General features: G+C 36.2%; 1 protein-coding gene across 5 annotated transcripts in view; it reads left to right on the forward strand.

Annotated features, from left to right (window-relative positions):
* LOC139136778 (scavenger receptor cysteine-rich domain-containing protein DMBT1-like) overlaps positions 1 to 14,108 on the forward strand; it is a 43,188-nt gene that overhangs the window by 14,582 nt on the left and 14,498 nt on the right. For 3 of the 5 annotated variants that reach the window (XM_070704608.1, XM_070704607.1, XM_070704609.1), the window contains exons 7-11: positions 3,650 to 3,973; positions 5,528 to 5,851; positions 8,016 to 8,339; positions 10,497 to 10,820; positions 12,734 to 13,057. In XM_070704608.1, coding sequence (XP_070560709.1) covers positions 3,650 to 3,973; positions 5,528 to 5,851; positions 8,016 to 8,339; positions 10,497 to 10,820; positions 12,734 to 13,057 — 1,620 coding nt within the window. The remainder of the gene's footprint in view (positions 1 to 3,649; positions 3,974 to 5,527; positions 5,852 to 8,015; positions 8,340 to 10,496; positions 10,821 to 12,733; positions 13,058 to 14,108) is intronic. The other 2 variants (XM_070704610.1, XM_070704611.1) reach the window with 2 other exon arrangements.

Here is a 14,108-nt window from a genome sequence, read left to right on the forward strand (position 1 = left end):
CTAAGCAGGAGCTACCGCAAGCAACGTGAACACTATTGGATCACTGAACTTGGTACAGCTATGCCCTATGGATGTAACTATTACATTCTAGGGGTGGGTAATTTATCCAGCCCTGGGGGGAGTCGTGTAAATGTGATGGGTTTATTTAACTCTCACACTAGAAGACGACGTAGCCATGGGCATAGACATGGTAATACAAGCAGTCCCCCCAAGTTCAGTGATCTATTGTCTATTCTTAATCAGCCGTTAGGAGTTCACAAAATAAGAACTGCTTTGTTTGCTTGCTCCTTGCAGAAATTGAGATTTCTACTGTCAAGAGTTCAAACGATGAATATCAACCAAAACAGCCCTGATTATCGTTTAGTCCAAATTATTATCGATATCAGCAATTACCGGCTGTTTAAGCCAGTAAGGACAGAACTCTTGAACAGTGACAAGCGCTTTTTTTCATGTACCATTTGCAAACAAGGGGATTGACCAAATAAACATCAGCAATATTTTGCATGATAAGAAAGTTGTGGATAAAATACCTCCATATTTTAAATTTCAAGAACCACCTATAGTTTCCTACTCATACACAAAAACCATTGGTAGGAAACATTTTAACTATAACAATGTCTTGAAAAATTTCAACTTTCCATTAAACAACAGCAGAACTTGCAATTGCTTGTCATCTCCTTTTGCTATAAACCACTTGGTCACATAATAACTGGTGACCTGATCACCAATAGTAAACTTCGGCAACTCTTTCAATATGGCCCAAAATATCGAGAGCTACAAAATATTAATTGGAAATTTAATTTCAGAATTATCATGGATGCCGCCGAAAAATATGCAAGACAGTTGGCTGCAGTTGAGGAAGTTGATGTGGAATGCCTCTCTGACTGGCTGAGCAAAGTCAGAGATAAATTAAAATCACGTATTTCACATTTCCGTTCTCACAGTAAAGATGTAAATACTTCCTCAGTATTCGATGACCCATCGGTCAAAGCATGCCTCGATGCTTTACACAACGAATATGTTGTAGTTCCTGCAGACAAATTTAGCTTCAAACAACATTATCTTTGTCTGTAGGAATTATTATATCCAGTGTATAATAGATGAATTAAACCTTCATTCAGATAAGAGTAATTCAACCTACACTCTTTCCTCCCTCAGTGATGAAGACATTTTTTCAAACCATTCATCTGTGCTCAATGAATTTGGCATTCCTTTGAAAGAGAAGGACAAAAAACTGCCTATATGTTGTATTGGATACCTAAACTGCACAAGAACCCTTACAAACAACGCTTTATTGCAGGATCAAGCAATTGCACTACCAAACATCTGTCACAATTATTGACTATAATTTTAACAACCATCAAAAATGGTCTTTTTCGATATTGTGACAAAGTGTATAAAACAAGTGGGTTGAATCAAATGTGGATACTAAGAAATTCGAAGGAATTTTTGCTTCAAATTGATTTAAAAGTCAAGAAAAACAAGTTCAGCTCAATCCGAACATTTGACTTTTCCACATTATACACCACAATTCCTCACGATAAACTTAAAACAAGGGTGTCATCTCTTGTTACAGAAGCTTTCCTGCATAAAAATGGCAGTAGAAGGTACCAATACATTACCATCAAACATAAGACAGGTTATTTCAGCAACAACATGGGTGCCCAGCACAAATACACAGATGAAGAAATTATTAAAATGCTTAATTTCTTAATCGACAACATAAGTTTATTTGTTAAGTTTGGCGGTATGGCATTTCAACAATATATCGGCATACCAATGGGTACAAATTGTGCACCCCTTCTTGCAGACTTATTTCTGTATTCATATGAAGCAGAGTTCCTACAGTCTCTCTACAAAGCAGGGTCTAAAAAACTTGCAAGGCGTTTTAACAATATGCACAGACATATCGATGATCTGATTAGTCTAGACAATCCAGACATATCAAACTACTTACATGATATTTACCCTGAGGAGTTGGATATCAAAGAAACAACAGAGGGTAGGAACTCTGCTTCATATCTCGATCTGTTCCTACAAGTGGGTACTAATGGGCTACACACTAAGCTGTATGAAAAAAGGGATGATTTCGATTTTGAAATCATAAATTATCCCCACTTGTCAAGTAATATTCCATCTGCACCTGCTTATGGTGTGTACGTGTCTCAACTTCTCAGGTATTGTAGGGCTTGTGATTCCTACACTGATTTTCAACTGAGACACAGCTCATTGGCATCAAAATTACTGAGACAAGGACACACAACAAAAAGACTTGTTAGGACTTTCAAAAAGTTCTACGGTCGATATGACGACATTGTGGCCAAATATGACACCTCGGTCACTCACAATGATTAACGACAGCATTCCCGGCTTTGACTTATTACAGTGATTCATATCCTGTATCTTTTCATACAATATTCAGACAATTTTGGGACCAATCCTGACGGGTGTAGCATGCTAGCAGGGTACGCTTACCCATTCCGGACACCTGGTACCACCACTAATTATCAGTGGTTCAGGATGGTCCTACTTAAATTTGTACATCACAATTGTCCCATGGACCTGGTAATATATTACCTTGAATGGAAATGATTATTGGACCAGTTTAATGTCGTATATTTAATGCCTTTGGTTGGAAGACTGATATTCACGAAAGTGATTGCAGTCACCATGACAAACATGAAATGACTCTTGTACAAAATTTAAGAACTTTACTGCCAAACAAAACTGTCGTTTCATTATATAATATTTAAAAAGCATTACCTGAAACTTTCACATAATTTGACCCAGGCACTATGGAGTTGAGTTTGTTTGAAATGTTGAACACAGGAGACAAAAGAAGCCAATAAACTCGGTTTTGGTCATACAATTGCATTAATTTACAATGCTTTCTCACCCAACTTATGACTGATGTTAATGCTTAAAGGTGTACCCTCCGATGTTTGTATAACACATATGAAATTTCAATGAATCTTTGTAAAAACGAGAGTTTGATACGCTGTGTTATGTGCAGCGCCACCTTAACTGTGGTCGTAAACCCAAGAAGCTTGGCAAATAAAGGAGCCAGTTATAAGATATATATATATATATATATATATATATATATATATATATATATATATATATATATATATATATATATATATATATATAATATTATATATATATATCAACACTCTTGTTTATATGATTTATATGATTAGGATGTACCGTTCTGTACCGTGCTGTTTGTTTGTGGTGTCAAAGTTTGATAAATAATATTTGTTTTGGTGGTTACATTTTGAAACAAACTCAGAGCGTTCGTTTAACAGCGTAGATTTGTCAGCATTGATAATGTAAAGAAGAATGCTGAATGCTGACAGTGCTTGGTATTGGTCTTCCGTAGGTGAGAGCAGTGAACTTCGTACAGGTTTAAAGTTTTGGAAAATCTATCAAAGGAGAGGATTTCTAATGAATGATGTTTCTTATCATCCGAGCACAGTAAAATTCCAAGGCATTTTCAAATTCACTGTGAGAAGACATTAAACGAAAGTAAAATCCTATTGAGTTTCTTCCACATTCAAACAGACGCGTTCCTTAGTCTCGTCTAACCGAAAATTTCAGTAGTAAATTCTTGATATTTAACTGCGTACATATTCTCTACTCCAAGTGGCGGCACCCAATATGAGTCAGCACACTTTGGAGAAGGTACAGGAGAAATATGGCTGGACGATGTAGCTTGTACCGGTGCTGAAAATCATTTGAGTGACTGTGGTAATGCAGGTTGGGGTACTAACAATTGTCAGCACAGCGAAGATGTCGGCGTTGCATGCGAGGCTCCTCCATCTGAAGGAGCCAATATTCGCTTGGTAGGTGGTTCTTCGCAATATGAAGGACGTGTGGAGGTACTGTACTCGAACCAGTGGGGCACTGTTTGTGATGATTACTTTGAAGACATTGATGCTACTGTGGTCTGTCGAGAACTCGGATACAGGTATTTACTTAAGATAGCATTGCATATAACCAACACACTTATTTCAATGTTATCTCAAAGATTATGAGTAAACCCTCTCATACAATATATTTTCTTTGAAGCACAGAATTATACGTTTAGTATGGTAGCAATACTATACTCGAAGGAGAAAACCAGTGAAAAATTAGGGTAAAAATCAGAATAGTGACATTATAAAGGTAAAATAATTCCAGTCAAAAACTTAATATCACTTTATGAAATTTAATATCTCATTTGCAACTGTAGTATATGTGGAAAATAACGACAGTTTTGCTTTGCATTATCTATGCTCATTCTTTAATGCCTTTGGTTGAAAGACTGATATTCACGAAAGTTGTTGCAGTCACCATGACAAACATGAAATGACTCGCTCATAAAATTTAAGAACTTTACTGCCAAACCAAACTGTCATTTCATTATGTAATATTTAACAATCATTATCTGAAACTTTCACATAAATTGACCCAGGCACAATGGAGTTTCGTTTGTTTGAAATGTTAAGCACAGGAGACAAAAGAAGGCAATAAATTCGGTTTTGTCATACAATTGCATGAATTAACACTGCTTTCTCACCCAACTTACGACTGATGGTCATGCTTAAAGGTGAACCCTCCGAATAACAAATTTCAATGAATCTGAGTAAAAAAGAGAGTTTGATACGCTGTGTTATGTGCAGCGACACCTTAACTGTAGTCGTAAACCAAGAAGCTTGACAAGTTAATGAGCCAGTCATAAGAGATATATATATATATATATATATATATATATATATATATATATATATATATATATATATATATATATATATATATATATATATATATATATATATATATATATATATATATATATATATATATATATATATATATATATATATCGACACTCTTGTTTATATGATTCATATGATTAGGATGTACCGTTCTGTTTGTTTGTGGTGTCAAAGTTTGATAAATATTATTTGTTTTGGTGGTTCAATTTTGAAACAAACTCAGAGCGTTCGTTTGACAGCGTAGATTTGTAAGCATTGATAATGTACAGGAGAATGCTGAATGCTGACACTGCTTGGTGTTGGTCTTCCGTAGGTGAGAACAGTGAACGTCGCACAGGTTTAAAATTTTGCAAAATCTATAAAGGGAGAGGAATTCAAATGAATGATGTTTCTTATCATCCAAGCAAATGAAATTCCAAGCCATTTTCAAATTCACTGTGAGAAGACATTGAACAAAAGTAAAATCCTATTGTTTTTCTTCCACATTCAAACAGAAACGTTCCTTAGTCTCGTCTAATCGAAAATAAGACGTTACTATGAATTATTGTCTACGAGCTTCAATTCATATTGAAAAAGTAAAATCACAATTAAATGTATCAACTTCATTATCCATACAATCCATTTGCAACAAAAATTAAATTGACAGTTGCCAAATGACATTGACTTTGATTTTTTACTCGGAAACATCGTTAAATGAATGTAACTAACGTACTTTTAGTACTACAATGCTTGTTTTTTAATGCGTACATATTCTCTACTCCAAGTGGCGGCACCCAATATCAGTCAGCACACTTTGGAGAAGGTACAGGAGAAATATGGCTGGACGATGTAGCTTGTACTGGTGCTGAAAGTCATTTGAGTGACTGTGGTAATGCAGGTTGGGGTACTAACAATTGTCAGCACAGCGAAGATGTCGGAGTTGCATGCCAGGCGTCTCCATCTGTAGGAGCCAATATTCGTTTGGTAGGTGGGTCTTCGCAATATGAAGGACGTGTGGAGGTACTGTACTCGAATCAGTGGGGCACTGTCTGTGATGATTACTTTGAAGACATTGATGCCACTGTGGTCTGTCGAGAACTCGGATACAGGTATTTACTTACGATAGCATTACATATAACCAACACACTTATTTCAATGTTATCTCAAAGATTATGAGTAAACCCTCTCATACTACATATTTTCTTTGAAGCACAGAATTATACGTTTAGTATGGTAGTAATACTATACTCGAAGGAGAAAACCAGTGAAAATTTAGGGTAGAAAATCAGAATAGTGACATTAAGGTAAAGTAATTCCAGTTAAACACTTAATATCACTTTATGAAATTTAATATCTTATTTGCAACTATAGTATATGTGGAAAATAACGACAGTTTTGGTTTGCATTATATATGCTCATTCTTTAATGCCTTTGGTTGAAAGACTTATATTCACGAAAGTGATTGCAGTCACCATGACAAACATGAAATGACTCGCACATGAAATTTAAGAACTTTACTGGCAAACCAAACTGTCATTTCATTATGTAATATTTAACAATCATTATCTGAAACTTTCACATAATTTGACCCAGGCACAATTGAGTTTAGTTTGTTTGAAATGTTAAACACAGGAGACAAAAGAAGGCAATAAATTCGGTTTTGTCATACAATTGCATGAATTAACACTGCTTTCTCACCCAACTTACGACTGATGGTCATGCTTAAAGGTGAACCCTCCGATCTTTATATAACACATAAAAAAGATTTCAATGAATCAGAGTAAAAAAAAAGTTTTATACGCTGTATTATGTGCAGCGACACCTTAAGGTGAAGTACTACGAATTACGTCAAAATTAAGTTGTGGTGTCATTTTCTTGAAACTTTGCACAAATATTCTTGGAAGTTGTGCAAGTGCAAAAATAAAATAAAAAATGGGGGTCACCACGCTCGTTTCCATGGAAACGGACGTTAAAATGGCGTCGTTAGAAATAAATAAAAATGATATAATTCACTTAAACTAAAGAAAGCGATTATAAAAAGCTTAGCAAATGAGTTAATTTAAATATATACCAAGACTTAAGATCCATATCTATCGAATGTATAGTTTTCATGATGTTTGTAAAGAAAGTTTTACATAAGTATCGATTACAAAATGACGATATCGAAATTATATCACTACATAATTTTCGAACTTTCTTCCTGTCGCTTTGAATGGTGTCATTTTGACCAAACTTGGCAAATAAAATCCTGACACAATACCATTTAGTTTACACTTTTAATAAAAGGGTGTCACCACGCTACTTTTTACAATATCTCCAGGTGAATGGGTAATATGCGCCATGTAAATGGGAGAGAAATGTTAATTTTGCGCTCGTATTGAATAAAAAACAGCTTCCTAGGGGGTCAAAATATGACAAGGTTATAGGTCCCATGTATTTCTAAGAGACTGGGTCAAAAAATTAGGTGAAAGCGCAATTTCAACAATGACAGGTGATATTAAATAAATGCTCTACAAAGTAACCCATTTGCGACAGGCTGGAGTTAAATCTGCGCAGAAACGTTCTAAAGCGTGTGCGCGTCCGAATTCGTCGCCCTTTACCTTAACTGTATATATATGGACACTCTTGTTCATATGATTCATATGATTAGGATGTACCGTTCTGTTTGTTTGTGGTGTCAAAGTTTGATAAATAATATTTGTTTTGGTGGTTCAATTTTGAAACTAACTCAGAGCGTTCGTTTGACAGCGTAGATTTTGCATTGATAATGTACAGGAGAATGCTGAATGCTGACATTGCTTGGTATTGGTCTTCCGTAGGTGAGAACAGTGAACGTCGTACAGGTTTAAAGTTTTGGAAAATCTATCAAAGGAGAGGAATTCTAATGAATGATGTTTCTTATCATCCAAGCACAGTGAAATTCCAAGCCATTTTCAAATTCACTGTGAGAAGACATTGAACGAAAGTAAAATCCTATTGAGTTTCTTCCACATTCAAACAGAAACGTTCCTTAGTCTCGTCTAATCGAAAATAAGACGTTACTATGAATTATTGTCTACGAGCTTCAATTCATATTGAAAAAGTAAAATCACAATTAAATGTATCAACTTCATTATCCATACAATCCATTTGCAACAAAAAGTAAATTTACAGTTGCCAAATGACATTGACTTTGATTTTTTACTCGGAAACATCGTTAAATGAATGTAACTTACATCAATTTTAGTTGTACAATTCTTGATGTTTAACTGCGTACATATTCTCTACTCCAAGTGGCGGCACCCAATATGAGTCAGCACACTTTGGAGAAGGTACAGGAGAAATATGGCTGGACGATGTAGCTTGTACTGGTGCTGAAAGTCATTTGAGTGACTGTGGTAATGCAGGTTGGGGTACTAACAATTGTCAGCACAGCGAAGATGTCGGCGTTGCATGCGAGGCTCCTCCATCTGAAGGAGCCAATATTCGCTTGGTAGGTGGTTCTTCGCAATATGAAGGACGTGTGGAGGTACTGTACTCGAACCAGTGGGGCACTGTTTGTGATGATTACTTTGAAGACATTGATGCTACTGTGGTCTGTCGAGAACTCGGATACAGGTATTTACTTAAGATAGCATTGCATATAACCAACACACTTATTTCAATGTTCTCTCAAAGATTATGAGTAAACCCTCCCATACTACATATTTTCTTTGAAGCACAGAATTATACGTTTAGTATGGTAGCAATACTTTACTCGAAGGAGAAAACAGTGAAAATTTAGGGTAGAAAATCAGAATAGTGACATTAAGGTAAAGTAATTCCAGTTAAAAACTTAATATCACTTTATGAAATTTAATATCTTATTTGCAACTATAGTATATGTGGAAAATAACGACAGTTTTGGTTTGCATTATATATGCTCATTCTTTAATGCCTTTGGTTGAAAGACTTATATTCACGAAAGTGATTGCAGTCACCATGACAAACATGAAATGACTCGCACATGAAATTTGAGAACTTTACTGGCAAACCAAACTGTCATTTCATTATGTAATATTTAACAATCATTATCTGAAACTTTCATATAAATGACCCAGGCACAATGGAGTTTCGTTTGTTTGAAATGTTAAACACAGGAGACAAAAGAAGGCAATAAATTCGGTTTTGTTATACAATTGCATGAATTAACACTGCTTTGTCACCCAACTTACGACTGATGGTCATGCTTAAAGGTGAACCCTCCGATCTTTATATAACACATAAAAAAAGATTTCAATGAATCAGAGTAAAAAAAAGTTTTATACGCTGTATTATGTGCAGCGACACCTTAAGGTGAAGTACTACGAATTACGTCAAAATTAAGTTGTGGTGTCATTTTCTTGAAACTTTGCACAAATATTCTTGGAAGTTGTGCAAGTGCAAAAATAAAATAAAAAATGGGGGTCACCACGCTCGTTTCCATGGAAACGGACGTTAAAATGGCGTCGTTAGAAATAAATAAAAATGATATAATTCACTTAAACTAAAGAAAGCGATTATAAAAAGCTTAGCAAATGAGTTAATTTAAATATATACCAAGACTTAAGATCCATATCTATCGAATGTATAGTTTTCATGATGTTTGTAAAGAAAGTTTTACATAAGTATCGATTACAAAATGACGATATCGAAATTATATCACTACATAATTTCGAACTTTCTTCTTGTCGCTTTGAATGGTGTCATTTTGACCAAACTTGGCAAATAAAATCCTGACACAATACCATTTAGTTTACACTTTTAATAAAAGGGTGTCACTACGCTACTTTTTACAATATCTCCAGGTGAATGGGTAATATGCGCCATGTAAATGGGAGAGAATGTTAATTTTTCGCTCATATTGAATAAAAACCAGCTTCCTAGGGGGTCAAAATATGACTAGGTTATAGGTCCCATGTATTTCTAAGAGACTGGGTCAAAAAATTAGGTAAAAGCGCAATTTCAACAATGACAGGTGATGTTAAATACATGCGCTACAAAGTAACCCATTTGCGACAGGCTGGAGTTAAATCTGCGCAGAAACGTTCGAAAGCGTGTGCGCGTCCGAATTCGTCGCCTTTACCTTAACTGTATATATATGGACACTCTTGTTCATATGATTCATATGATTAGGATGTACCGTTCTGTTTGTTTGTGGTGTCAAAGTTTGATAAATAATATTTGTTTTGGTGGTTCAATTTTGAAACTAACTCAGAGCGTTCGTTTGACAGCGTAGATTTTGCATTGATAATGTACAGGAGAATGCTGAATGCTGACATTGCTTGGTATTGGTCTTCCGTAGGTGAGAACAGTGAACGTCGTACAGGTTTAAAATTTTGGAAAATCTATCAAAGGAGAGGAATTCTAATGAATGATGTTTCTTATCATCCAAGCACAGTGGAATTCCAAGCCATTTTCAAATTTACTGTGAGAAGACATTGAACGAAAGTAAAATCCTATTGATTTCTTCCACGTTCAAACATACGCGTTCCTTAGTCTCGTCAAATTGAAAATAAGACGTTACTATGAATATTGTCTACGAGCTTCAATTCATATTGAAAAAGTAAAATCACAATTAAATGTATCAACTTCATTATCCATACAATCCATTTGCAACAAAAATTAAATTGACAGTTGCCAAATGACATTGACTTTGATTTTTTACTCGGAAACGTCGTTAAATAAATGTAACTTACATCAATTTTAGTTGTACAATTCTTGATGTTTAACTGCGTACATATTCTCTACTCCAAGTGGTGGCACCCAATATGAGTCAGCACACTTCGGAGAAGGTACAGGAGAAATATGGCTGGACGATGTAGCTTGTACTGGTGCTGAAAGTCATTTGAGTGACTGTGGTAATGCAGGTTGGGGTACTCACAATTGTCAGCACAGCGAAGATGTCGGCGTTGCATGCGAGGCTCCTCCATCTGAAGGAGCCAATATTCGCTTGGTAGGTGGTTCGTCGCAATATGAAGGACGTGTGGAGGTCCTGTACTCGAACCAGTGGGGCACTGTTTGTGATGATTACTTTGAAGACATTGATGCTACTGTGGTCTGTCGAGAACTCGGATACAGGTATTTACTTAAGATAGCATTGCATATAACCAACACACTTATTTCAATGTTCTCTCAAAGATTAGGAGTAAACCCTCCCATACTACATATTTTCTTTGAAGCACAGAATTATACGTTTAGTATGGTAGCAATACTTTACTCGAAGGAGAAAACAGTGAAAATTTAGGGTAGAAAATCAGAATAGTGACATTATAAAGGTAAAATAATTCCAGTCAAAAACGTAATATCACTTTATGAAATTTAATATCTCATTTGCAACTGTAGTATATGTGGAAAATAACGACAGTTTTGCTTTGCATTATCTATGCTATGATTTTGTGTGAGGCCTAGCAGCTAGGCGATGTTGCCGTGAGTGTGCGGGGGTTCGAATCCCGTTTGGGTTATAGTAAAATTTATATTTCTTTAACCTGAGTGGACAGTTTTGCTGGTGGATATTTACTTGTCCCCGAGTCTGTCTGATAGCTCAGTAAAAAGCTTCGTGCTTTTCCGATTACTATATATGTGTGTACTGTGTGTGTGTACTGTGTCTGTGTGTCGTCTGCTCCACGCATACCGTGTTGCTCGGCCGCGCACAGAATTGAAACATCTAAGTCGGTTACTGTGACCAACTCTTTTGGGTTGGAAGCAGTGGCCGACTGGTTTTGTGTGAGGCCTAGCAGCTAGGCGATGTTGCCGTGAGTGTGCGGGGGTTCGAATCCCGTTTGGGTTATAGTAAAAATTTATATTTAATGCCTTTGTTGAAAGACTCATATTCACGAAAGTTATTGCAGTCACCATGACAAACATGAAATGACTAGCTCATAAAATTTAAGAACTTTACTGCCAAACCAAACTGTCATTTCATTTTGTAATATTTAATAATCATTATCTGAATCTTTCACATAAATTGACCCAGGCACAATGGAGTTTCGTTTGTTTGAAATGTTAAGCACAGGAGACAAAAGAAGGCAATAAATTCGGTTTTGTCATACAATTGCATGAATTAACACTGCTTTCTCACCCAACTTACGACTGATGGTCATGCTTAAAGGTGAACCCTCCGAATAACAAATTTCAATGAATCTGAGTAAAAAAGAGAGTTTGATACGCTGTGTTATGTGCAGCGACACCTTAACTGTAGTCGTAAACCCAAGAAGCTTGACAAGTTAATGAGCCAGTCATAAGATATTATATATATATATATATATATATATATATATATATATATATATATATATATATATATATATATATATATATATATATATATATATATCGACACTCTTGTTTATATGATTCATATGATTAGGATGTACCGTTCTGTTTGTTTGTGGTGTCAAAGTTTGATAAATATTATTTGTTTTGGTGGTTCCATTTTGAAACAAACTCAGAGCGCTCGTTTGACAGCGTAGATTTGTAAGCATTGATAATTTACAGGAGAATGCTGAATGCTGACACTGCTTGGTGTTGGTCTTCCGTAGGTGAGAACAGTGAACGTCGCAGAGGTTTAAAATTTTGCAAAATCTATAAAGGGAGAGGAATTCAAATGAATGATGTTTCTTATCATCCAAGCACAGTGAAATTCCAAGCCACTTTAAAATTCACTCTGAGAAGACATTGAACAAAAGTAAAATCCTATTGTTTTTCTTCCACATTCAAACAGAAACGTTCCTTAGTCTCGTCTAATCGAAAATAAGACGTTACCATGAATTATTGTCTACGAGCTTCAATTCATATTGAAAAAGTAAAATCACAATTAAATGTATCAACTTCATTATCCATACAATCCATTTGCAACAAAAATTAAATTGACAGTTGCCAAATGACATTGACTTTGATTTTTAACTCGGAAACGTCGTTAAATAAATGTAACTTACATCAATTTAGTTGTACAATTGTTGATGTTTAACTGCGTACATATTCTCTACTCCAAGTGGTGGCACCCAATATGAGTCAGCACACTTTGGAGAAGGTACAGGAGAAATATGGCTGGACGATGTAGCTTGTACTGGTGCTGAAAGTCATTTGAGTGACTGTGGTAATGCAGGTTGGGGTACTCACAATTGTCAGCACAGCGAAGATGTCGGCGTTGCATGCGAGGCTCCTCCATCTGAAGGAGCCAATATTCGCTTGGTAGGTGGTTCGTCGCAATATGAAGGACGTGTGGAGGTCCTGTACTCGAACCAGTGGGACACTGTCTGTGATGATTACTTTGAAGACATTGATGCTACTGTGGTCTGTCGAGAACTCGGATACAGGTATTTACTTAAGATAGCATTGCATATAACCAACACACTTATTTCAATGTTCTCTCAAAGATTATGAGTAAACCCTCCCATACTACATCTTTTCTTTGAAGCACAGAATTATACGTTTAGTATGGTAGCAATACTTTACTCGAAGGAGAAAACCAGTGAAAAATTAGGGTAGAAAATCAGAATAGTGACATTATAAGGTAAAATAATTCCAGCCAAAAACGTAATATCACTTTATGAAATTTAATATCTCATTTGCAACTGTAGTATATGTGGAAAATAACGACAGTTTGCTTTGCATTATCTATGCTATGGGTTTGTGTGAGGCCTAGAAGCTAGGCGATGTTGCCGTGAGTGTGCGGGGGTTCGAATCCCGTTTGGGTTATAGTAAAATTTATATTTCTTTAACCTGAGTGGACAGTTCTGCTGGTGGATATTTACTTGTCCCCGAGTCTGTCTGATAGCTCAGTAAAAAGCTTCGTGCTTTTCCGATTACTATATATGTGTGTACTGTGTGTGTGTACTGTGTCTGTGTGTCGTCTGCTCTACGCATACCGTGTTGCTCGGCCGCGCACAGAATTGAAACATCTGAGTCGGTTACTGTGACCAACTGTTTTGGGTTGGAAGTAGTGGCCGACTGGTTTTGTGTGAGGCCTAGCAGCTAGGCGATGTTGCCGTGAGTGTGCGGGGGTTCGAATCCCGTTTGGGTTATAGTAAAAATTTATATTTCTTTAACCTGAGTGGACAGTTCTGCTGGTGGATATTTACTTGTCCCCGAGTCTGTCTGATAGCTCAGTAAAAAGCTTCGTGCTTTTCCGATTACTATATATGTGTGTACTGTGTGTGTGTACTGTGTCTGTGTGTCGTCTGCTCCACGCATACCGTGTTGCTCGGCCGCGCACAGAATTGAAACATCTAAGTCGGTTACTGTGACCAACTCTTTTGGGTTGGAAGCAGTGGCCGACTGGTTTTGTGTGAGGCCTAGCAGCTAGGCGATGTTGCCGTGAGTGTGCGGGGGTTCGAATCCCGTTTGGGTTATAGTAAAATTTATATT

This window comes from Ptychodera flava, chromosome 7 (genome assembly GCF_041260155.1).
Source record: "Ptychodera flava strain L36383 chromosome 7, AS_Pfla_20210202, whole genome shotgun sequence".
In the NCBI taxonomy this organism is placed as follows: Eukaryota; Metazoa; Hemichordata; class Enteropneusta; family Ptychoderidae; genus Ptychodera; species Ptychodera flava.